We start from the raw sequence: 26549 nt of genomic DNA, 5'->3' as shown, positions 1-26549 counted from the left end.
ACATACCAGAGCATGGTCTCTGGCTTCGTCATGAACGTAATAGCCATTTGTTTCTTGATATCTGGGTCATATGCAGTTAACGCAAATAAAGGTGAGACTACTAAATGAACCAATCACTCGATATATTTTTCCAAGGGACAGTTTTCCATTCTTTGACATTACAAGCGTCGTTAAGGTGTACGTTCCTCTTAACAGAAGAAACATAATCACTTGAAATATTTACATGTTTCTTTGTGTCAGAGGCAAAAAAAATTCCACAAATATTGATTTACGATTTTGCTCGCTTAAAAAATGTCAGAAAACGTTCCCTCATGCAGTTGGTCTTATAGAATAGCGAGCGTTTCAGCCATTCTCCCGCGCAAATGATTCAGTTTGATTCAAGAACATTCAGGCTCGAAACGGCGACCTACGGATTTCATCCTTATTATATACCAGAGTTAACAACCGCCTTCAAAGGCTCAGTAAATAAAACATTTATTAGTTTATCAAATTTTCATTATGTCGCGTCGCCCTAAAAGTTTTAGCAGCCCACAGCTGGGTAAAACGCGGGTGACCAGAGAGTTGTGAGAATTTTCTAGATCAGTCACAGATCGAAGTAAGGCAAAAACAAGCAATTTCAAATTACTTTTGATGATCAATTGAAAGTTACTTTCATTAATTATCACTGGAATTTTACGAAAGTTCCATAACATTTGCGTTCCCTTCACTTTTAGGAAGCGTCACTTTAATGTTTGTGGGAGACATTTCCTTCTCTGACCCGGTGAGGATATTACGTAGAACGTGGTTATCACTCGTATAATGACTCTTTCAACGACGTGGCACCATATTTGAGAGAGGCTGATATCTCTGCGGGTAATCTGGAGTCTCCTTTTGTTAATCAAGAGATGCTCAGTGGACGAACCTCTTAAAATGTATGTTAGCTCTCAGGCTGCATCAGCACTGAGGTAAAGTAATCATTGCAGGACCCAATCAATTAAAAGCACTCCGGCCCGAGCGTTTTTTGATTTGGAAGCAAACCAGATACATTTGAAATCGAGTCTTATGAATATTTCGTTCTCGGAAATTGTAACAATTTAAGGCTTTCCCGGATCCTCAGTATTAACATCTCAAGGTATGATTTTTTCATAAGTATAAGCCAAAGTAACCAAAAGAATATCATGGGTCATGGGGATAAATTCTCTTGGTTCATATTCTCTTGTTTTAACCTATCCACTAATTTCTACCTCTACGTTAATTTAATGGGTCATCCCCATTTTATGGAACTCAGAATAAAAATCGCACATCAACACAGCTGCGATATGTTTTATGCCAAAAAAACCATAAATAAACAAATGAATAAATAAATAAAAAGCCCTAAAAAGAAAGTTAATATCCGTTATAAATGACTGTTGACTGTGTCGTTGCTGAATATTGGCACCTTTCTCACAGTTGTCCTCTCCCCTTCCCACCGGGGCTTCTCAGTCCACTTTGCTTATTGTGGAGAATGTAAATGCGCAAACAAATACATCAAATAAAGCATGGATATTTGCCAAAATTCCAGCTGGTAGGGGTATAAACAAGCTGGTTGTTTTGTTTAAAATGTGCACCTCAGGGTGAGGAGTTGACGTTGTGCCAACCTCTGAGAAACTTAATTAACTCGAAGGCTCAAGAATATATTTCTGGCACTCCTGCCTCTACAAACATCTTCAAATCTATTTGATTTAAAAAAAGCAAACGTTTCTCTTTTTTGAAGTAGAAGAACGCGATAAGCTATACAAGGAAATTCAAAACTTAATTTCCCGTAAAATTCTGCCTCCTCCTCCTCCTTCTTCTTCTTCTTCTTCTTCTTCTTCTTCTTCAGCCTATTCTCCTTCCTCACGAGGTGCGGCTAAAAAATCTTAATTCAATAGTTGTGGCAGGTTCTACTTGATTGCACGGGACTTGATTAGCCCTCAATTCTGTGGAAAAGCAGCTGACCAGGTTCTTTAGCCCTTGACGATAATTTCCACTAAAAACGAAACAAATGCAAGGGTTCACAGCACTGTTTGAAAGAGCCAAAAGGTAGCTAGCGAGGAGGAAGCGATGCCACCCGCAAGAAGGTACGATCTGTACGTAATTTACGATAATTCTGAAGATACTCAAGGGCAACAGACATATTGCAAACGCCAGCACGATAGCAACGGACATCTTTAGTACTTTTCTTTCTCTCTTTCTGTGTTGATCACCACCGTTGATGGATCTTTCGCCGGGCACATTCTGTCGTCTGAGTTTGAAATAGATAACTATGTATACTATAGCTATCAAAACCAAAGGAATACAGCGGAAAAGGATCAGAACTACCGTTTCGTAAGTAAAGGACACGAAAACTTCGTTTAAGACCTCACTAAAAAGAGTCGCACAAATGAGTTTGCCATGACGATTCATAACCAGGTGGCTCCCAAGAAAATAAGGGGAGTAGATACCGAGTGAGATGATCCAAGTAGTAACAATAAAGAAAGAGCACAACTTTGAAGTCATGAGTGGAGGTCGAAGAGGAAATACCACAGCTCCAAATCGATCCACTGCTATAAGAACCAAGCTCTGAACTGACACAGAGGCAGAAACGTAAATCAAGAACTCGACTAGCTTGCATGAAACCTCGCCGAATAGTCCAACCACGAGCCAGGTTTCGGCGTACACCCCTACCAGGTTTGGCGGAACTACGAAAATCGCATAAAGCAGATCAGACATGGCCATGTTTACGATTAAAAAGTTAATGGGTTTCCTCATTGCTCGAGACTTGAACACGATAATGGCTATGGAACTATTTCCCGCCAATGAGAAAACGAAAATCCCGCAGTAAGCCAGTGTTAGCGAGACTTTTTTCGCTATAGGATTGAAGCAGAGTACGAGCAGGTGTGTTCCATTCATCGATGTGTTTAAGTTTATAGACATCTTGTGATTCAATATTATAGAGTTCTATAGCAGCCTAAGCAAGCTTCTCTCTCTCTGGCAGTTGTGCAGAAAAGATTTGGGTTTGTAACGTTAGGGTGGAATATTCATGATCTATGATTGTGCTGCGCACGAAAATTAATAATGTACAACTCGATGGAACTGTAAATGAGGGCAGGTGTCCAAACAGCGGACACAACTGAATTTCTTACCTTACAAGCTCCTAAAGCTAAAATTTGTTTGAAAGTAAATAATGAAAAAATGACATCGTTAAATTTTCAAAAGTTTTACAGCACCTCCGTGAAAAAAGGTATTTTTTCAATTAATACAGCTGGTGTATTTTTTAAAATCAAGAGAAAATAATTTTCTTTTGATCATGTATTACGCCAGGTCTCAAAACATCAGATTTTAAGAATACGTTACGGCGGTTTGTATTATTTCGCCAATTTTTAATTGATAACGGACGGAGTTTCACTTTCCCTGATGGAGAACAAAGGTATATCTCCAGAAACTAATGAGTCTATTCCAAATGCGTTAAGTTTTCTGGCAACTCGACAAATTAGCTGGTGTATATATTCATGTAGCATAATGGCCACGTATTGATTTCTTTAAAAGCGGTTGTCACTTTGTTTTTACAAGCTGCAAACTGTCGGTAATTAGCCAGCATTTGTCACGAACTCATTGCCCGTGAAACTTGGTTTGTCTTCAAATAAAAATATTCTAGTGGAAGGAAGAATAAAGAAAACCGATGAAAAGAATTTATCTATGATTAAAAGTATATTTCCTCGAGCTCAGCCAATCAATATAAAAAAGAATGATGGGCGAAACCTTTCCGATTTTTTTGGGGATTGTCACTGATTTTTACCCCTGTTGCATCATGCAGACATTTCGATCTAGATAAAGCACATAAGTTTCATTTCATCGAACGTTACAACAAAAACTTCTTCATCATTATCATTGTTTTTTGTTTTTGTTTTTTTTTTGGGCATGTTTATTCAAAAAAATGAAGAAAATTGATTAGTTATTTAAACAGCCGGAGTAAACCGATCTTATCGCCATATGTCGCCATGCAATATATAAACCTGTCTAATATACATATAAATTGTGATCGTGCTAACCGCATTTTAAGGAAAAAAATTAAAATTATTCCAAAATTTGTAAACTCGCCGCCAGGCCAAGGTCTTCCCGAAATACGCGTTCTCGGCCCAGTCTCATATTTGCCAACAATCGTTGACTTGGCAACGGTTAGCAAACTCAGGGACCACAACCGAAGGAACAATTTCGAGCAAGATGGCGTCGAGAATCATGCATGGTCGGCGAGAGGGTCAAACAAGAGGTAATTTCTCGAAGCTAGCTCGTATTCCTGTACTGAATTTGTGACTTAACATGTGTTATATCTTTCAACTATATAGAATTTGGTGGTGCGAAAGTCAGCGTCATTCCTGAAGGAGTTGACCCGCGTGAGGTGAGTGTGTTTTCATTATAATTTTGAGATACTTTCCCCGAACTTTAGCGTCGGCCTATAACAGTACATGGGAGAAAAATTGTGCAACTTTGTAATTATAGGTAACAGTTCTCCAGCCCGATTCGTGGAGGCGCATCCAGAACAGCCTTTCGCGATATAACGAGGAGCAAATGCGACTGGAAGCGAAGAGGAAAGAAAGAGAGGACCTCCACGCCATTTCTAAAGAATCAGTAAAACACTGGGAAAATACCATAGAGGTACGGTTTTAATTCTCTATCATAATTTTCATTTTCCCAATAAAAGCTTTATTCAGGGTAAGTGAAGTTTAGTTGTTTGTGTGCGTGTAAACACAGATTTGAGGTGATGGTCACGATTATGTTATGTTGCTATGTTCACGTAATCACCAAACGACATTTTTCCGAGGGGAATGTTCATGCTTCTTTACTAGACTTCACGCCGTACTTCTGAGCATACTTATTATACTTTGAAAGAGGATATAATGCTCTTTTTATAGCCAGTATTCGTGGATATTTTGCCATAAATAACACAAACTCCATTGCAACATATACATGTAGATTTCCACTAAATCGACTTATTTAACATGCACGTAGATGCACAAGAATCTCGTTTAACGATCATTCCCTTTCAAAACTTACCGATAAAAAGGTGGTACGAAGACTGCATTTCGGTGATGTCTAAATATAAATTGGCTAATTATTACAGGGTCAGAGACTGAAGAAGCTACAAGCACGACAATTACGAGAAGAAAAGGAGGAGGTGAGATAAACAGAATTAAATATTAGGTGTAATAATCGCCTGTTTTCAAAGTTTTCCCAAAATTGCCTGAGTTGCTTTAGTGACTTGGGAAATTTTTGGGAAAATTTTGAAATCAATAAATTGTTGCTTAAACAAGAAAAAGGCTTGTGCTTAATCATTACCAAGTAATCACGCCCTCTTGATCACCTATAGTGCCCTCGTGATTAAGAAAAAAACTCCCTCTGTCTCAGTCAGTCACCATTTAGTAATTTTGCCCCTGTGTGTTGTAAATGCAGCAAATGTAAGAGAATACTATATGATACTGTTCGCACACTGTGTAAATCAGTTAGTGCAAAGCTGTTAACTATGAAGTTGAGAGAAATGAAGAGGACCTCAGCCTCATTACAGATTTTTTCCTTTGGCAGGAGGAAAAAGTCAAGATTGACAAAGAAGAAGCAAAACATCAGGCCCAAAAGAGAAAGGAAGCCATTGAGAGAGCAAAGACTTTGCAATATTATCAGACTGACAGAGTGAAGACATTCCATGTAAGAAATGTCATATGTCAGATGCTGCAGAAAAACCTTCTTTATAACATAATTGAGACACAAATTCATTGGGCCAGCATACAAACATATGAATAACCTGTTTCAGGAAGTTTTCATTTTCCTGCTCTCAAGAACCATGTTTTTATATACATGTATGTATGCTTTCGAATACCTTGGATATGGTGCACACCTCCTTTAATTTAAATGGGGTCTTGAACTGGAGAGATGTTTCATAGCTTAATCTGCTAGTGTCAAATATAATAATTGTTAAGAAGTTTGCTTAACTAGATCAATACCGTTGCAAGACTTCTATATAAAGTACATGCTTGTTCTATTTTCAATCCCTGATTGTTTTGAGTGAGCCAATGCTGGGCACCAAATTTTCATTATTCTGGGTTGTTGCCCTGGCTGATACTTTATTTGTTCTAAAGTTTTTTTTTCTTTTGTGGTTCCCCTCCTAATAGGGTGCCCTCCTTCTAACAGAGGTTCTTAAAGAGAGAGATGCCCAGATTGATATGAAAAATGGCCAGCTTAATGCTGATAAGATTAGAGAGGATCATCTTTTAAGACTTCAGCAGAGGGTAAGTCATGGGGGATAATATTTTCACAAAGGTCTGCGTGTGCCGAAAAATTTGTGATAAACCCTCAGAATAAACTGTACCTGTTGTCCTAATGATTTTGTGGTGTGAATTTAAGTGTTTGATTAAATGTATACAACTGCACAAGTACAACATTTATCCTTTAGATGTAATTTAAGTCTATAGCCTGTTAATGAAAATATTGGGGAAAGTTCTTGTATCTTCACTTGGTTAATCATAACCTTTACAATTTCCTCACATGTGATTGGTACATCAGCTGCTTTATATATCACTAATCACTCTGTACAGTTATAATCAGACAGTGTAATCTGACAGTTGGCTGTAATCTGACACCTGTAATCGGACAGTTCAAGTAGCCAATCATGCTAAGTCCACTCAGCTAATTCCACCAATCATAGAATTAATTACAATAACCATAGCAACAACCACTTATCCAAAGAAAAACTAGGCAATTTACAAAATGGAGGAATTTTTAGCTAGATACATTGTCAGGTGTATTTGTTTTTTTGGGGAATTGAAATGGTTATGATTAATTGGTAACAGGATTTCTTGTTGTCCAATTCTGTCTGTAATCACACAAATTGGACTCCCGCTTGGTGGTCGTCCAATTTTATTAATCACTCGTATGATTACAGACTAAATTGGACTCCACTCATTCCTTATTAGTAACATTACAAGATGTACAATGAGCATTGCTGTTTATTTTTTTTCCTTTTTTAATTACAGGCATTTTTTGTACAGTGTATGTTTGGTCAATTTATTTTGAAGCCTGCTTTGGGTTTAACACAGGTTTTTTTCCTTTTCTTCCTTCTTCATCCACTTACAGCAACGTGAGGAAGCCATTATGGAAGACCAAAAGAGGGCTTTAAGGAGATACAATGAGAGAAAAGCAGTAGCAGATTTCCAAAACCTTCAGTAAGTAACTTTACAAATGTTAGTTTACTGAGGATAATTATAGATTACTTCATAGAAACTAAAAATTCTCTTATTCAATAGAAAGTGCAGATTCTAAAATTCCTGCTATATTATAGAATAAATCACAGTTCTAAAAGTGTCAAAAACTATTTTAAGATATTCCAAACAATGTTTCATCAATGTGTACAGAGTACTGTACACTGTTAGTATGTCTTGATCCTCACTATGTACAGTGATTCATATCTATTACAAGTATTTATACACTGCACATGAAACAGCCACCACCCAAATAACAAGCATCTTTGGAAGAATTATGAATAACTTGTCTTTGTAAAGTTTACATCAGCTTAAATGTTGTGTTTCAAATCTTTTATGTTTGGCTTACTAGTTAATGTTTTTCAAACTAATGTCATTTTTATTAATTAAGTAATTTATAATTGTTAATCAGCATAATGTGAGACAAATACTTGACTAGTTTACAAGATGTTAATTTCACATGCCTTTCTTTCTAGAATTCTTGATCACATTGAAGAAGGGAAAAAAGCAAAACAAGTTGACATAGAGGAGGGAGAGAATATTAAGCAACAAGTTGACATGTACATGGCAGCAAAGAAGACCATTGAAGAACAGAGACGAAAGGTTTGTTTAACCCTTAAACTCCCATTAGTGACTAACATGTAAACTCTCCCTACAATTTTTAAACATCATCCAGCAAAAAAGTAATGAGAATGCTAGAACTTATTGGGAAGAAGTTGTTATGTTGATCTACATGTAGGACCAAATTCTTGTAACTAATTTACAAGGGATTGTATATCAGCTAAAGAGGAGAATTGACAAACACATCATGGGAGTTAAGGGGTTAAATACATGCATTGCAAATTAAATATCTATATGTTGCAAGAAATGTGTACAGGTACTGTATGTGTACCAGTGCACAACAAAATGTTTTTCTCATCTGTTGATGGGCCTTTGGAATCCAATCAAAAGATTCCATGTTGTACTGTATTGCCATTTATAAGAGTTACATGTATCTCAGTAAAAGTTGTCGATTGAGAGTTGCAGTTACATGTGCATGTACATTGTAAATCTAGTTTTGGTTTTCAGCCTGCATGCATGTAGCTATATGTACCAGACAAGTGTTGCTTGGGAAAGTAATTTTGACACCTTTCGAGAATGTATTTTAAAAGAACTCTACTCAGAACAGATCTGGCTAAGTGGAATAATTACCTCTTTTTTCAAATACAATATCATTGTTTTATTTCTTTGAATTTAAGGATAAAAAGGAGATTATGGAAGAACATCAGAGGCAGCTGGCTGATAGAGAAGTATGTTTAACTTGATAAAATTAAGGCTGTGCGTGTTTAAAAGGTGACTGCAGTGTAATAATAGTTTTGGATATTCAGCAAAGCATCATGGCTGTTTCAATAGGAATTAAATTTATGAGAGCTGAGATCATTGTTAATACCTTAAGGCTTTTTCTAAACACTCCATTGAAAGGGACACGTACATATGTAAGCAATTTCTTTTGTTTGTGCTTTACCAGGTTAGGCGTCAGTCAGAGCAGAAAAAAGCCGAAGACGAAGAAGAAGAAATTCGACAATTTGCTCAAGCCAAAAAGGTACTTAAGCCTTAATGAGAAGCTCAGAATTTACCTTTGTTTCTTGTTCTATGTTTTGTTTTAAAAAAAGTAGCACCCTTCGAGTGTTGTAACGCTCCAAACATCAGCTTTTCAAAATACATGCCGTCGTCAACTTTAAGTTGAGGAGGGAAGTATCCTCGGTGTTGCTGTGTTTTGTTAATGTATTGTTTCTCGTCTTTTTAAACTGTAGAAAATGGCAAGGATGCGTAAAGAGAAAGAAAGTGAACTGTTCAGGTAATGTATAGTATGTACAGTGTAAAATTTTAGCAGTTGTACGGAATTTGTTCTCGGTCTAAAAAGATGAACACAAAAATTCCTGTATTTAGTATGCCATTTATCAGTTAACAATTGGTTCATTTGTTTTTTGGGGAATTGCTACGCCTCGAGCAACTCTTACGCATCTTTCGTGCTCTCCAAACTTTCCGCGCGCTTCATATCTCGATGAACGCATAGCTGACGTATGAGCCAATTGATTTATAACATTTTCATGTTTGAGGGATGTTTGTTGACGTCATGAGCGTGCACAATAGGAATATGAAGCACGCTCGCGAAATTGAATTTGACTAGACAAATTTACTAGCTATGTTATAATGGTTGTTGTTGATCAATCACTCGTCTGTTTAGCAAGCACAGGTCAAAACACATTCACACTGTTAGTTTTTACATTTGTACCTCGCTTAAGGTTAGCTCATGGGGGGTCCTCTAGATGTTGAAAATCGAAGAAAAATTACTGTATGAGTCGAAATTTTTATTTAACCAGTCGCATTAACTGAAAATTGTGCTCGCTGCATCTTCCCGCAGTTTCTCAAAATTCTTTATGTTTGTTTACAGAGCCTTCCAGGATCACACGGAGAGAATGAGAAAGAAGCTGGCCAACCAGATGCAGCAGCAAGTAGATGATGAAGACGACAGAATAGCGAAGACTGTGGCAGAAAGGGAAAGGAAGCGCGAGGTATAATAACAACAATTTTCGATTTAACAATAAAGTAGTCTTCAAGCGTGCGCTGAGGGAACGAAACTGAAACAATTGCGCTGGAGCCAATTTCACATTCGTATGCGCTATTTTTTTGCCGATTTCCTTTTAAAATATTCCTTTCTTCTGATTGGCTGATGTATAAAGTATGCCGAGGTTGGTTTGGTTTTGCTTTATTTCGCCTTGTGATTGGTTCAGAAAACTAGCGCCAGGCTCTTCACCGATTGGACTCAGTCACTCGCGTTTTCCCTAGCCTCAGCAGTTTTCTTGTTTTTACTGTGAGCCCTTATTTGGCTGAGGATGGTATTAATCTGTGTTCGAATTAGCAGCTGTGATTGTTTTGTTTTGTTTTGTTTTTTGTTTAACAATAATGAATAAAATTTTAAATTGAAAGCGAAATAAGAAAAGATTTTAAAAATTTGGAAACGATCGTTGTCTGCTAGCTGTAAATTAATGAGTATTTTTATTATTCTATTTTGCTAGGAGGAAGAGAGACAAAAATACGAGTCTGATATGAAGGCCAAAAAGGAGATTCACGATCAAAGGATCTACATGGTAATCTTAAAACTTAGCGTGTTAGACTGTATATCCTACACAAGGCGCTATAGTTGTGATGTAGCGATTTTGTGTAAGGACGTTATACAATAATTATTTTTCTTTATTATTTTTTTTTTTATATGAAGCTTGATTGATGCCACGAATTATCCCGTGAAACGTGATTTGAGCTTTTCAAAAATTATTGTTTATAATATCAAATTGTGTTTTATTTAAATTAATGAAGATGATGATCGTCTAGATTTGGTATAAACGTGAGGAAAGTTTCAATGTTCCTCTTGACGCGTGGAAAGGCAAATTAGTTCAAAATGAACTTGTAGGTGATCGAATCTTTCCCAGAAGTATAGGGTACCATTTCAAAAGGTCTGGAAAGGGAGTCACTGAAACAGCTTTCGATGGCGATTAAACCGTTTATTCTCGTATGATTCTTGTTCGTTAGTTGAAATAATTTTGGAAACAAAAGAATGAGCACGACCCCATAAAAGTATTTCCTACATTTCTTACGCATAACACAACACAGTACAATACATACCGCGAGATAACTTGCTTGCTGCGTTTTTGCACTTGAGAGCAGTTCCTGTGAAGAATTCGGTTTTTTCTTGGTACCTAACTGCTCAAGTTATTTCCTAACATCACGCATTCTTCACATGTTCCAGATGAAAGAAAATGAACGCCGGGCCATGGAGGAAGCCAAAAAAGATCGTGAAATACTCCGCAACAGAGTGAAATCTGATAAACTGGTAAGTATAGTATTTCCATGATCAGCATTGCATAGTTTTATATATCGCGTTATTGGTTGTGACAACTCGCTATTGAAAAGTAACTTTGTAGCTGGCTGCTAGTATATATTTCCCGTGTTGAATATTCAGGGGTTTTCGTTTTCAAGTCGAGAAGGATTAGTCTACCTCTTTTAGCACGGGATTGTTAATTTTTATTCCCCTTGTTATCTTGACATTTATTTTATACAAATGTGATATCAGTTGATCTTTTCTGTTGTTACCTTGTAGTTCCACATGAAACAAGAAGAAAAACGTCTGGAACAGCTGTCCGAATGCAAGAAACTCAAAGAACTTCAAACGCAACAGATTGTGAGTACTTAAGTATCGATTCTTTGTTACATATTAATCAGAATTGTTTAGCCAATGAGATAGTTAGAAACACGGTGTTTTTGAAATGCAATCGTTTGTTTCACGATTTAATCACTTCATATGTGGATCACAACGTTGCGACTGCGGTAAGACTAGCAGTATGCATTACATTTCTCTTTTGAAAGTGTTATTTACCACGATGACTAACCAAAACCTATCTTACGGTGTTTTTGTAAAGCAAGGTGACTTACTAGGTACTCTAATATCCAATAATACCCTGAGGGGACCACGAAAAGTGTGTAACTGCAATCAGGGGCCAATAAAAAAAAATAATAAAAAAAAAGTACCAACTAGCTACTAACAAAACAAACTCCTTGTTGCGGATGGACGCGAATCGATTTATTTTTCCGGCAGGGAGTTTCGCGTTTTCCGTATAAACGGCAAGAAATACTGATTTATTCCGCATTGTAACGAGTTTTATTCGTTGAAATATTAAAAGCTTCTTTCTTTTTGTCGCCAGGCCGAAGTGAAGGAGCGAGAACAACAAGCCAAGGAAGCGGAACTAGACTTAGACAAACGCAACGGGGAGCTTCTCAGAGAGGAGGAGATTCAATTCCAAGAGTATGCTAACAAGGTCATTACTGAGGCTAGAAACAATGGCCGTAATCCTTACCCACTCATGAAGGCCGCGCAAGAAGGGCCCGGAGGAGGTCGTGGGCCCAAATTTGAAGGCAAACGAGGGCTTCGACCAAGCTACCTTGTGGGGGATGCTTCAGGGGTGCAGTTGCCAAATTACTCCGATGGAACAGTGAAAGGCTCACACACGAAAATTTACGGCAATCCTGGCGATAGTAGGAAGCGCTTAGGGTTTACCTGGTGAATTGCCTTAAAGCGCGATGAATTTTTACTTGTAAATAGACTTTCTTGCGTGTCTCGGAAATAAACTCTTGCCCACAGAATTTTCAGAATGACTGGATTTCATGAAGTGTCATACACTGGTTGGAAATAAACAAGTTACAAAAGACTTTTAGGTTTCCAGCTTATGATGGAGAGGATGTTTACATGTCGATCCCAGTTTCCTTAATTAAACCAACTTAGTATTTGGAATTTATTGATTGATCCATAAATTAAGGTAGAGGTGGTGATATTAGTGGTAAAATCGTCTCAGGCATTTATTTATCGGACCTCAAGCCAAAGACAGAATGAAAAGGCTCTTTCTTCTCTGAGTCGCTGTTAAGTACGGTGGCTGACGTTGACTGTTATTAATGACATCATAGGATTTTTTATTCAGAGATCAGAAACACGACAAAATATTCTGGCAAAGAAAAGAGTGCAAATAGAAAAATAAAGATGGTAAATTTTAACTTCGGTTGTCGCGTGAAGCAAATGCTCGCGTTTTGAAAAACAATCGTTTGTGGAAGGAAATATTACAACCAATGACTATTAAGCATTTTGAATTGAACAACATTATTTATGCGTTCCCTCCTGATTGGAGACAAAATATCAGACAAAACCCAAACAATTTATTAAATCAAATTGGAAACAATAGTAGTGGTTGAGAAAACAAGGCACTGTTATTATCTTTAGAAAACATTTTCGCAAAGCACCCAATATAATGCTCAGCACCACGATGTTTCATGGGGTAACAGTAATCATGATATCAGAGTAAAGTGAAGGGAAGGCTCAAAACATAAACGAAAGAAAAGAAATTCGCCTTCGGCGTTTAAATTTCGTTAATAAGTAGAGAGACGTTAATGTATTTTATTTTCCGGGAGCATAAACTCCAAGGCTAATTACCTCTGACGCAGAATCGTCGCACGCGATTGGAATATCAAGGAATACTTCTTAATCCTGCTAAATGATGACTCGGATTGAACCATGATGGCCTGTATTTCTATGTATGCACGGCTATGTAAACATGCATATCATAACATTAGTTGCATTCTAGCAAGAGTTCCGGTTGAGGAAACTAGCAAACTGAATAGTCACCAGCGCCCCTGAGTCTTCTTCCGGTATCAGTTACTGGTTGAAACAAACAGCTTTGACTCTCTAACCCCTAAGAGTGATCAGCAACTAATTTCTCCTATCAGTATCCCCCTAAAACAAACATTGAGGTCGAGAGTAAATTTAATAACCACCAACTAAAGAAGCTGTTGGTTGTTCAACAAATTCTCTTTGTCAGCGCTATAGGAAATGTATACTGATCTTAGGGTGTTAAAGATTAAGTTTCCACGAAAGCATTATCATGATTTTTAATGACACGGTTTTTCTGAGAATCGACTGTGCTTTTTAAATAACTGAGTATCATGGCTCGTAAACAGTTTCAGAGAGAAGACAAATTCTCTTTGTCAGTACAACAGGAAATATATACGGTTTTATACGGTTATATACAATTTTTTACGGAGAAAATGCATACTGATCTTAGGGTGAAAGGGTTAAGTTTCCAAGAAAGCATTATCATAATTTATGCTGACATGATTTTTCCGAGAATCGACTGTGTTATTTAAATACCTAGGTATCACATAGCTCGTAAACAGTTTACGAAAGAAGACAAAGCAAGAAGATTCGTGCAATTGGCAAGGAGTAATTCGCGCTTTTGATTCCTGCTCAATGTAAGTTATATACTATGTATATCTCTCTCCTATTTGTACTATATACAGAGATATGGTGAAATATTTTTTTGTGCTGGTATCAAGACCTTCTTTAAAGGTAAAACATTCAGTCGGTAAAACCGTTCCGCACTAATGACCTGAAAAGGGGAATTGGAAAAGTTATCAAACTCTGAGAAGTTATCAAAATACGACAGTTTAATGAAGTCCAAGGGTGGCAGACATTAAAATCTCCTATCGGGTACGAAATTGGTTGAAGATAATTCAAGCTAGCCGATGTTAATGTTCTGCTAAAATTACCAAGCAAACCGTCTGTGATTTAAGACTTCATGGTTGCACTAAGAAAACAAGTAAGGAAAAGGGCTTCAATAGATAGACATCTTCAGTATTTACGTATACCCCGCTATTTCAGTTTTCTATAGACTTGTAACGTATTTTGTGAACAAAGGTTAATTCTTTGTATTGTGCGAAGTGAATAAAGCACATCTCGAATCGTTGAGGAAAATGTGCAAATATAAACATTTAATAACTATTCTTGTTACCAACCGAATCAAAGTGGGGGTTGTGAGTAACGTTTTCTGAGCAAAAGCTACAAAAAGCGGTTTCTTTGTTATCGTAGTGAAAACTGATACAATGGACGATAAAGGCGGTCAGAAATCTGAAGGGAAACCGAAGACAGAGATGGACAAAGAAGCAGCAGCACGTATTCAAAGCGCAGAAGCGAAAAAAAATGATGGTAAAGTTGAAAAAGGAGGCTTTGCCGCGCGCGCTCAGAGTGCGGCAGACAAGAATGAAGCAGCGGAGGAAAAAGAAGGTAAATGAGCCTGCATCAGATAACAAGCCCTGATGATATAATGATTAACAACTAATGATTACGAAACCGGTGTTATAAATCCTTTAAGTATTGTCTTAGTTATGTCTAAACTCTCAGAGTTGAGTGCTAAGGGGCTTTCATATACTATAAATAAATAGGAAGCTAAATCAATTTTCTGAATGACTGAGTGAATCTTATTCTTGTAAATAATAGATCCGGCCCAACCATTCCTTTATGGCTTGTTCGGATGGCTGTCGTGTATTTTTTCTCGCCTGCTACCCCGTCCACTCCTCATTCCCCCACCCCCCAACCCCACACCCTTATCCCCCACCCCCACTTCAACCCCCTACCCCCACTCCCCATTCATCTATAGTTCTACCAGTTTTCGACAATAAGACGTTATTATTTCATGAGAGAAGTTGTCCGCCCCTCCCTCCTTGAAAATTGCATTACGGTTCTTGTTATCTTTAGATAATATTTTCACAAAGCACTCAATATAGTGTCCAACACCACGATGTTTCACGAGGTAACAGTAATCATGATATCAGAGTGAAGTTCCCTTTGTCAAAGTGATGGGAAGTCTCAAAAGATAAACGAAAGAAAAGAAGTTCGTCTTAGGCGTTTAAACTTCATTATCAAGTAGAGAGATTTGAATATATTTAATTGCCGAGGGCATAAACTCTCTCCTATTTGTACTATATACAGAGATGAGGTGAAATATTTATGAAATTCTTGATATCAAGACCTTCTTCAAAGCTAAGACATTCAGTCTGTAAACCCGTCCCGCACTAATGACCTGAAAAGGGGAATTGGAAAAGTTATCAAACTCTGAAAAGTTATCAAACTTTATTAAAAAAAAACAAAATACGACTGTTTAATGAATTCCAAGGGTGGTGGACATTCATATCTCATATCGGGTATAAATTGGTTGAAGGTAATTCAGACTAGAGGATGTTAATGTTCTGCAAAGTTACCAAGCAAACCGTGTGTGAATTAAGACTTCATGGTTGCACTAAGAAAACAAGTGAGAGGGAAAAGGACTTCAATAGATAGACATCTTCAGTATTTACGTATACCCCGCTATTTCAGTTTTCTATAGACTTGTAACGTATTTTGTGAACAAAGGTCTATTCTTTGTATTGTGCGAAGCGAATAAAGCACATCTCGAATCGTTGAGGAAAATGTGCAAATATAAACATTTAATAACTATTCTTGTTACCAACCAAATCAAAGTGAGGGTTGTGAGTATCGTTTTCTGAACAAAAGCTACAAAAAGCGGTTTCTTTGTTATCGTAGTGAAAACTAATACAATGGACGATAAAGGCGGTCAGAAATCTGAAGGGAAACCGAAGACAGAGATGGACAAAGAAGCAGCAGCACGTATTCAAAGCGCAGAAGCGAAAAAAAATGATGGTAAAGTTGAAAAAGGAGGCTTTGCCGCGCGCGCTCAGAGTGCGGCAGACAAGAATGAAGCAGCGGAGGAAAAAGAAGGTAAATGAGCCTGCATCAGATAACAAGCCCTGATGATATAATGATTAACAACTAATGATTACGAAACCGGTGTTATAAATCCTTTAAGTATTGTCTTAGTTATGTCTAAACTCTCAGAGATGAGTGCTAGGGGGCTTTCATATACTATAAATAAATAGGAAGCTAAATCAATTTTCTGAATGACTGAGTGAATCTTATTCTTGTAAATAATAGATCCGGCCCAACCATTCCTTTATGGCTTGTTCGGATCGCTGTTGTGTATTTTTTCTCGCCTGCTACCCCGTCCACTCCTCATTCCCCCACCCCCCAACCCCACACCCTTATCCCCCACCCCCACTTCAACCCCCTACCCCCACTCCCCATTCATCTATAGTTCCACCAGTCTTCGACAATAAGACGTTATTATTTCATGAGAGAAGTTTTCTGCCCCTCCCTCCCTGAAAATTGCATTACGGTTCTTGTTATCTTTAGATAATATTTTCACAAAGCACTCAATATAGTGCCCAACACCACGATGTTTCACGAGGTAACAGTAATCATGATATCAGAGCAAAGTTCCCTTTGTCAAAGTGAAGGGAAGTCTCAAAAGATAAACGAAAGAAAAGAAGTTCGTCTTAGGCGTTTAAACTTCATCATCAAGTAGAGAGATTTGAATATATTTAATTGCCGAGGGCATAAACTCTCTCCTATTTGTACTATATACAGAGATGAGGTGAAATATTTATGAAATTCTTGATATCAAGACCTTCTTCAAAGCTAAAACATTCAGTCTGTAAACCCGTCCCGCACTAATGATTTGAAAAGGGGAATTGGAAAAGTTATCAAACTTTATTTTAAAAAAAACAAAATACGACTGTTTAAAGAAGTCCAAGGGTGGTGGACATTCATATCTCCTATCGGGTATAAATTGGTTAAAACTAATTCAGGCTAGAAGATGTTAATGTTCTGCAAAGTTACCAAGCAAACCGTCTGTGATTTAAGACTTCATGGTTGCACTAAGAAAACAAGTAAGGAAAAGGGCTTCAATAGATAGACACCTTTAGTAATTACGTATACCCCGCTATTTCAGTATTCTACAGACCAGAAACGTATTTTGTGAACAAAGGTTTATTCTTTGTATTGTGCGAAGCGAATAACGCACATTTTGAATCGTTGAGGAAAATATGCAAGTTATGAACATTTAATAACTATTCTTGTTACCAACTGAACCAGAGTGGGAATTGTGAATAGCGTTTTCGGAAAAAAAGATACAAACAGCGGTTTCTTTGTTGTCGTAGTGAAAACTGCTACAATGGACGATAAAGGCGGTAAGAAATTAGAAGGGAAACCGAAGACGGAGATGGACAAAGAAGCAGCAGCACGTATTCAGAGCGCTGAAGCGAAAAAAAATGACGGTAAAGTTGAAAAAGGAACCTTTGCCCCCCGCGCTCAGCGTGCGGCAGACAAGAATGAAGCAGCGAAGGACGAAGAAGGGAAATGAGCCTGAATCAGATAACAAGCCATGATGATATAACGATTAACAATTAATGATTACGAAACTGGTGTTATAATTCCTTTGACCATTGTCTTAGCTGTGTCTCAACTCTTAGAGTTGAGTGCTAAGGGACTTTTATATACTATTAATAAAACGGAAGTTAGATCAGTTTCCGAATGATTGAGTGAATCTTATTCCGGTAAATCCCTCTGGAGTTCACCCTCTCAGAATTACTCGAGAGTGGAGATAATGTCGACGAGAATCTTATGAACGTTTTTTTTGCGTCTGAGCCAAGTAACACATCCCAAAATTTGCTTTTAATTGTCCTTTTCAGTCTATCTTTACTTCATTGAGTTATGCTCAAGCACAGCACCGGCTCTTGGAGTCCAACGTAAAAAGAAATATGTAGATACTCAGCAACAGCTGTTAAACATATGATATAAATTGGTCTTAACCTGCTAACAATTGAAAGTCACATGGCATGAATTATGTTGGAATAAAAGAACAAAGAAAGGGAACTTAATCAATAATGTAAGCTTGATGTTTCTTTGTTTTGGATGTCTCGTTGGGCTGTTTGTTTCCTAGCAAGGACGAATTTCTTAGAAGTACCCGCACGTGTTCAAAGCAGCATGCTTGGCTCTTCCTAGAGTTAGGACTGACTCTGCTGAGAGCAATATTTTTATCTAAATGTTAAGTTTAGGTTTCTTTTTTATTGAAAATACGCCAGTTAAACGAAAGGCAGAGCAAACACCAGTATAGCAATAAATCGTTTACGCGCTCGCTTCCGTGTTATCTCACCAATCAAACCAGGTATCTCTACAAGATCATCTTGATATTATATGCTGACATAAGCATTTCTCGGAACTTTCTCGCTTCTGTGTTGTCTCACATGTCAATCCAAGCATCTTTCCGAGAAAATCTAAATAAATTATGCTAACGTCATTTCCTCGGAAAACAATTTGTATTTGTCGAAGACTCGTTAACAATATTTTATCATTCTACAGATCGAGTCAACTCCTAGGAATATTGTTTTGATTGTCATCGTCATCTTATTTTGACCATTAGTATCATTATTTCTACTGCAAAAAGCGAGATTCAAGAGATTCGCGTCTGTTGGTATCTAAGCCCGCTTTGTTTCAAATCCTCAGATCCTCGCTCCCTCTTCAATTGCACCCTTTCTGCCACTTTTTGCAGTGCTTTCGATTCGAATTTACGTGAAGGTTGACTAGTTCCATGTCTTGGTTTGTCTTACCCTGGTAATTCTTGTCAGGACGTGCAGAAGCGTGTCAGCCAAGCTATATATTCAACTGTTGACTGATTTAGCGTCGGCGGGTAAAGCCGTTTTATTTCTTTTACTGAAAATACGAAAGTTAAACGAAAGGCAGAGCAAACCTCAGTATAGCAATAAATCGTATACGCGCTCACTCGCTTCTTGTCATCTCACTGGTCAAACCAAGTATCTTCTGAGATTATCTCGATAATTTACGCTGACATAATCATTTTTCGAAACCCTCTCGATTCTGTTTGTCTCACATGTCAATCTTAGCTTCTTTCCGAGAAAACCCATATAAATTATGCTGACGTCATTTTCTCGGAAAACAATTTGTATTTGTGAAAGACTCGTTAACAATATTCTATCATCTTACAGAGGAAAACATTGGCGGAGGGTCTGAGAAAACCAAAGACATACAAGTCTTTTCTACAGTCACATAACGTAAGTCAATACTTAGTTGCCTTAATCATTTGCTTTTGCAGTTTCAGTTCGTAACATTCCTCCCGAGAATGCAGTCAAATCCAATGAAAGGAGAACTAGAGGCCGCCGAATGCATTAGTATATAGGTAGGATAGCTTCCAAAGTGATAAACCGTTCAAATTTTTGATATCACGCGCCGTCGAGCTTTTTTCGCAATACATACGCAATCTTAGGTTAATTCAGTTTACTAACTTACAATGATCGCATGTCTCTTCGAAAACGAAAGCGCTTTGAAATGCATCTTATGAAAATCTTTAAGATAGCCTTCACTCGCCGTCGATCACGGCGATTTTGACGGTGAAAATGAAGTCGTGTCTTCTTCTTGACTGAATCGTATGAAAAATCTAGAGGATCCTTGGTTAAGTTTGTCTATCCAGCCTCTCAGGTACAGAATAGACATCTTAGAGCAGGAGGAAGGTTTCATTCGATGTTAGTATTGTTGACAATGCATATCAGGATGGATGAGAAACGCGTGGATGTGGACATTTCAAAGGAAATCTTCGATTTCGAATACTCTTTTATCTAGCGTGCTTTTGATAGTTTTATATTTCTCAACTAAGATAAAAATGAGCAAAGCCTTTTACTATCTGAAGATCGATCTCACAGAGCCGTTTCCTAAGACAACCCTAAAGGTTGAATCGACCTGAAAGTGCTTTGGAATTTACATATTCCACTGCATGATATCCTTATTTCTTTCCGCCTCAAATAATGATGTACACACGAAAGGCACTCATCGTAAAACCGATCACTACATGACGTTCATTTCTTTCTCTTTTACCGCCACAAATGAATTTGACTTTAGAAGCAAGGGAACTAAAGAACCATGGACAAGCAAGGAAGTCAAAGCTCTGGAGAAAACGCGCAGCCCAAAAATCCGATGACTAAAGAAGCGGCGTCAAGGATTCAGAGTTCAGAAGCAAAACAGCACGGCGGTGGTGTTCCAAAAGGAGGCTTTTCATCGCGCGCTCAGTCTACGGCAGATAAGCGGGAAAACCAGAACAAAAATCCGATGACTAAAGAAGCGGCGTCAAGGATTCAGAGTTCAGAAGCAAAAGAGCACGGCGGTGGTGTTCCAAAAGAAGGCTTTTCATCGCGCGCTCAGTCTACTGCAGACAAGCGGGAAAACCAGAACAACTAAGCCTGTGGAACTGCTTTTAAACTCAAAGGGAGCATGATTTCGTTTATCATCATTTGTGAGAGACATTTGATGGTCTTTGTTTTTTGAGGGTTGTTATTAAACTATGATTTGAATTTCTTGCTGATTAAGCATTATTTACTAGTAGTAGTGGCAGTTTTTAGAGCGTCGAAGGAAAACTCGTTTGACGATTTAGGAAATTGATTGAAGTACATCGAAAGCAAATGAAATAAAATGGTACCAACCGGGAGTGAAGGTAATTTGATTTTTTCATCTATATATCTTCGAAACACCAGGCCATGTAGTTCTCACTATTTTTTCTTAGAACTTCACAGAGCATTCACAGTATTACATAGTTTAATATCGAGTCAGCTCCCGGGAATATCGTTTTTATTGTTATCGTCATCTTATTTTGATCATTAGTATCATTATTTCTCTAGTAAAAGCGAGATTCAAGAGATTCGCGTCTCATCATCACAGCAAGCCTGTGTTGTTGGTATGTAAGCCCGCTTTGTTTCAAATCCTCAGATCCTCGTTCCCTCTTCAATTGCACCCTTTCTGTCCCTTTTTGCGGTGTTTTTGATTCGAATTTGCGCGAAGGATGACTAGTTCCAAGTCTAGGTTTACCCTTGTAATTCCCGTCAAGACATGCAGAAGCGTGTCAGCCAAGCTATATATTAACTGTTGACTGATTTTAGCGTCGTTGCCTCTTCAATTGCATCCTTTCTGTCTCTTTTTGCGGTGTTTTCGATTCGAATTTACATGAAGGATATGACTAGTTCCATGTCTGGGTTTGTCTTTTCCATCGGAATATTCACAAGCATGTCAGCCAAGCTACAAATTCAGTTGTTGACTGATTTTAGCGTCGGTGGGTTATGCGGTTTCATTTCTTTTACTAAAAATACGAAAGTTAAACTAAAGGCAGAGCAAACATCAGCATGGCAATAACTCGTTTACGCACTTACTTGCTTCTGTGCCATCTCACTGGTCAAACCAAGTATCTTTCTGAGATTATCTCGATAATTAACGCTGACATAATCATCTCTCGGAGACCTCTCGCTTCTGTGTTGTCTCACACGTCAATCTTTGCTTCTTTCCGAGAAAATCTTGATAAATTATGCTGACGTCATTTTCTCGGAAAACAATTTGTATTTGTAAAACACTCGTCGACCTTATTTTACTATTCTACAGAAGAAAACGCTGGCGGAGGGTCTAAGGGAACCAAAGACATACGAATCTTTTCTACAGTCCTTTCTGTCACCCTTTGGCGGTGTTTTCGATTTGAATTTACGTGAAGGATGACTAGTTCCATGTCTAGGTTTGTCTTACCCTTGTAATTTCCGTCAGAACATGCAGAAGCGTGTTAGCCAAGCTATATATTCAACAGTTTACCAATTCTAGCGTCAGTGAGTAACTCCGTAATAAAGTAATTCTGCCCATAGCCTCGTGTTATTGTGACAGTTAAGGGAGATAAATCTTGATATTTTAAGTCTTTTTTTGCGACAAGGAAAATGAGTGTCCACATCAGTGAGCCAAAACTAAGTACGTAGAGTGGAAGAATGCACTGAAATAACTAGAATGGAAAATTGCGGAGAACATTAATTCGTTTGTCTCAAGACATAGAGTCGGTATAGATTGTAGAGTCAAGCTATCAGTTGAAATTAGCGACGTTTATCTGCAAAACGACTAGCCCTCGTTAAGCGCGTTATAATCACAATGATGAACTGATTCATATTTCACCAAAATAATTTTCAAATTGCAAACTTAAAAAAAAAATTTTAATCAAATCAAGCTTTGTGCACCAGTCGTGACGTTCAGATCCCTCTAAAATGTTTAATCTTTCAATTATCTATTTTTTCACCTACTGGGAGGTCAGAATCATAACGCAGAGTGAGGAAACGTGTCTCAGCGAGTCAACTGCATATGTAGTTTTCTAAATTTGTTTATAATAGGAATAAAATGAAGCAAAACAGCCAAAACGTATAGTCACTCCGTGAAAACGTGAAGAACATCTCAATTATCTTTATCGTTAGCTTTGAACTGAGAGTTCGTAATTCCCTGATTGTCGGGTGAAACCAGCGTAACTTCAGCTTTTATATTTTCCCATGAAGGATGCTGGGTGATCGCCTGACTCTTCGAACTAAACACTGACCGCGCGAAACTTGATTCAGCTTATGGAAAAGAAGTCTCTCTCTCTCGCTATAATTCCTATCCAAACTGTCAGTGAAAACAAGCCAAATGAATGAAAGACCCATTTTTAATAGATCTTCTGTTATCATCAATATTTTAACAAAAAAAGTTATATTGGTTGAAGGGGGCTGCGCCATTCCTTTGAAATACATTTATTGATTAAAAAGATCAAGAAACGAGCCAAAAAACAAACAGAATTCTGACTCAGACAAGCACATAAACAACACTTGACCTTCAAAGTATCAAGTTATAAGTAGCTATCTTGTTCCATAATATCTCCAGGCGTATCCCAAAGCAAACTACATATTTACACCTCTCTCTTATTTTAGTCCATCAGCGTCTCTCTCCTTGCAATTGTCCTTCCTGCTGAAGAAAAAAAAACTGGTACACACATTTCATCCAAGAAGTTGCATATTTCCGGAAAAAGGAAAAAAAAAGTACTAACGGCAGACTGACTTATAACTAGCGCATATGCCGGATATTTATTTATTTGGAAACCTCAATATTTACCTTTGTGGTTACAGATGCTGTTTTTATTTCTCAAAATTCTTTCTTTACTTTTTCATCCCTCTCATTCTTACCCGATGAAACATGGAATTAAATTAATAAATGAAATGGAAGAACTGAAACGAAGTGAAGAAAAATTAATGAACGATGTGACTAAGAATTGTCAAAATATTTTTAAACAAACGCTCTTTTGATTGTTTTATTATCTGGTGAACAATTAGATCGTTGTTGATCTCTGCCCTTGCGTTCGATTGTTTTAATTAGTTTAAAAAAAAAATTACCCCTTTGTGGAGTCGTCGTTCCTACATTATAGACATTTACGTGTCATCTACACAACAGAACATTGCCAAATTTTTCGAAAAAGAATCGGTAATAACATGGTATAGGACAGGGCGAATAAGCCAAAATTCTGTAGTATTGCAAGAAAACAAAAAAATGCCACACTCAGCTTTTTTGATAATTTTACACAGGAAGTTCGTTATGCTCTTTGATCTCGGGGGAATTCTAACTTCCGTTGGCTATTCCCAGTCGATCACATTCAAATCATATCCGCGGGACTTTCCCTGAGTAATGATTATTCTACACCCATCATGATCGGAAAATATACGGATATCGTATGCCTTTTTCCCCTAAAGATTAATTCAGGAATTGTAGTGCAAACTGATAAATTATACGAGAAATCATAAGTACTTTAAACTTGCTTGGATTCATAGCTCTATATTTTCAGTTCCTAAGATGAGTGACGCCAAACTTCTCTCAGTTTATGGAAATCGAAGTCTCCCGATGATTCCTTCTATAGCCAGTAATTCCCGAATTGAATTTTCATAGCCCATAAAATCGTCTAGTAGCAAAGACACCTGTCATGAGTTAGGACCAAAATTATAAATTTGTTTTGAGGGTCGGTTTAATTTACAACATGCTAAAAAATTCCTATAGCTATGTAAACAATGTACGGCACTTTCCACGGTTTACCGGCGTAAGATCCCACGTGGATTGTTGGGAAAAGACGATAGAAGTTTGTAATCACAAACCGGAGGCAAGCGATTGACAAACTCAATTTTTGAGTGTTATCACATCATCTCGGTTATAACGACGGTTAGCCGATAGAAAGTGCGGTGTATTGTTTTTACAAAATACACTTAAAGCAGAACACAATATTTTTCAATTTTGTGGGAGTTTACGGTGCATTTTAACAATCAGGGTGCACGCGATATCAGTTATTTTATAAAGAATCCTAACAAACACGCACAAGGTCATGACCACAGGGACTTAACCGGAAGTAAAAAGCACCCAAGAAAACAAAATCCCCTAGGGCCTGGTGTTCTCCCTAAAATAAGCCACTGATTTTAATTGGCTCTTTGCTCGGAAAAATATTGCTGACATACTGACAGAAGATGGTGTTATGTTTACTCAGAAACGTATAAAACACTTGCATTTAGCAAGAAAGACACCAGACTGATAGCGTCAGAAATTCAGAGTAAAGTCACATCCCAGCAGACCTCAATTTATTTCAGGTAAGTTCGTGCTCTTCTCTACTTAGCATTTAATATTAACACAGCGGTTAAACTTTGTATTATTAATATTGCATCGAAACAACTATAAATCAGATGGATAATATATAATTTGTTTCTGGGGAAAAATAAATTTTGATCAAGTTACATTTGTGAATCAATTAAAAAAGAAACAAAATGGCGAAGCTGAGATGTTCAACACACCAGTGCGATCGTCATCGGGATACTCAAACACAGGGCGGTGAAAAGGAATAATATTATAGTAGCATAGCATTATTATGAGAGACCACAATCAAATAAATTATTCGATGCCTGTCAAGAGATTATAGACTGTTTATTTGACAAATAAAGAAGCCTTAACTATGTTCTGTCCTGCTGTAAAGCACGCAGGGAGCGGCTAAAGCACGAAAGAAGTGTAGGGAGCCACACGAGACGTAGTAGAACATTTCTCTCCACTCCTTGAATTTTCGCTTTGTTTCGTTTTCTCGTTTTCTCGGTGAGAATTTTCGTCTCCGCTCACATCATAATAACGTAAATTATGGCGCTTGACATGCTTACAAACCTTTGTTTGGTCCTTCTAGATCTGTTGCTACTTGCCCGCTCGCTTGTTACGAAATTTCACTTTCAATTCACCAAAAAAAGGCTACAGAGAAGTCCGGGAAAAGGTCGGACATAGTTCAATTTGGCAGATGGCGTGACAGCTTTAGCTGAGCTCTATGTTTGTACTCTGATAGAGCACGCTCTATTAACCAAAATCTCTCGATGCGTGTTAAATACGAGTACATCCGAGTTTTAGCGCTCACAGTAAAAGAAAAAATGATTCTGTATGTCATAGTCCCAGGATTGCTAAATTCTTGGCATGGGTGTTCTTAACCAATGAACATGTTCTATAATAGGAAAAGTTCTCTTGTAGAAAAAAAAAATAAAAAAGAAAGAAAGAAAGAAAGACTTGAATGTTCACAAAACTTGATCAGTGGTATTGTTTTTAAACTAGTTCCTAAATCTCTTTGATTCTTTGTCTGTTTAATGGTGACCCGTAAAGCATATCTTATACATCCTGATTGCACTAATTTCCACATTTTTTATTATTATTCTGCAGCAAGGTGCAAGTTTAAGGCGTGAGGAATGGATAACAATAGAGGCTCCGCAAACTTGAATGACGAACAGAAAAATTCCTTGGAGAAAGCCACTCCAGCCTGTGTTACTACCCAGAGCAACAAAGAGGCAAAGCTGTATGTGGTACCAGAGCTAAAAACACTAGCTTTGCTCCGCATACTCAATTCCCTGCAAATGAAACAAGAAACAGAGGCCTTGAAAAGTAAAGCCGGAGATGAAAGAAGAAAGTAATGCGTGATGCTCACAACGTTGCTAAATTTTCATTTATCCTCAGTAGCCTCATCATTTGGTTTTCCTACTACTTCAGAGCAACGAACATTGTCGGGGTATAGTTATATATACCAGGATTACTGTCTTAGTCGGGAACTCAATCATGAAAGTCACCACCTACCTACTTTTTCATTTTCTGCCTGTGTAAAGATGCAGCTGGTTGATATCTTATTGTTTTATTTTTATTTTTCTTGCTGTCTTAGTAAGTGTTTGAATTAGCTAGTTGCTAATGAC

At 37.6% G+C, this 26549-nt stretch overlaps 4 protein-coding genes across 4 annotated transcripts; 3 read left to right on the top strand and 1 right to left on the bottom strand.

Moving 5' to 3' along the window:
* Nucleotides 1–1408: 1408 nt before the first annotated feature.
* On the bottom strand, nucleotides 1409–2980 carry LOC131768746 (neuropeptide Y receptor type 1-like). Its single transcript, XM_066173707.1, has one exon. It carries the CDS (start codon nucleotides 2911–2913, stop codon nucleotides 1855–1857), a length of 1059 nt encoding a protein of 352 aa, XP_066029804.1. The 5' UTR covers nucleotides 2914–2980; the 3' UTR covers nucleotides 1409–1854.
* A 1198-nt stretch (nucleotides 2981–4178) lies between these two features.
* On the top strand, nucleotides 4179–12470 carry LOC131768712 (cilia- and flagella- associated protein 210-like). The gene is made up of 16 exons (XM_059084441.2): nucleotides 4179–4246; nucleotides 4323–4375; nucleotides 4477–4632; nucleotides 5099–5152; nucleotides 5557–5676; nucleotides 6141–6257; nucleotides 7102–7190; nucleotides 7703–7829; nucleotides 8465–8515; nucleotides 8734–8808; nucleotides 9020–9063; nucleotides 9661–9781; nucleotides 10286–10357; nucleotides 11014–11097; nucleotides 11365–11445; nucleotides 11966–12470. The coding sequence occupies exons 1-16, from the start codon at nucleotides 4201–4203 to the stop codon at nucleotides 12323–12325; spliced, it is 1650 nt and encodes a 549-aa protein (XP_058940424.2). The 5' UTR covers nucleotides 4179–4200; the 3' UTR covers nucleotides 12326–12470.
* Nucleotides 12471–14001: 1531 nt separating this feature from the next.
* On the top strand, nucleotides 14002–18047 carry LOC136284002 (axoneme-associated protein mst101(1)-like). The gene is made up of 4 exons (XM_066173694.1): nucleotides 14002–14057; nucleotides 14674–14868; nucleotides 16165–16359; nucleotides 17637–18047. Exons 2-4 carry the CDS (start codon nucleotides 14688–14690, stop codon nucleotides 17837–17839), a joined length of 579 nt encoding a protein of 192 aa, XP_066029791.1. The 5' UTR covers nucleotides 14002–14057; nucleotides 14674–14687; the 3' UTR covers nucleotides 17840–18047.
* Nucleotides 18048–20409: 2362 nt separating this feature from the next.
* On the top strand, nucleotides 20410–20724 carry LOC131768771 (putative uncharacterized protein DDB_G0289245). Its single transcript, XM_066173568.1, has one exon. The coding sequence runs from the start codon at nucleotides 20410–20412 to the stop codon at nucleotides 20722–20724; it is 315 nt and encodes a 104-aa protein (XP_066029665.1).
* The last annotated feature ends 5825 nt before the right edge of the window (nucleotides 20725–26549 follow it).

This window comes from Pocillopora verrucosa, chromosome 10 (genome assembly GCF_036669915.1).
Source record: "Pocillopora verrucosa isolate sample1 chromosome 10, ASM3666991v2, whole genome shotgun sequence".
Lineage (NCBI taxonomy): Eukaryota > Metazoa > Cnidaria > Anthozoa > Scleractinia > Pocilloporidae > Pocillopora > Pocillopora verrucosa.
Note: the sequence above shows the minus strand (reverse complement) of the source record. Positions and strands in the feature narration are given on the sequence as shown.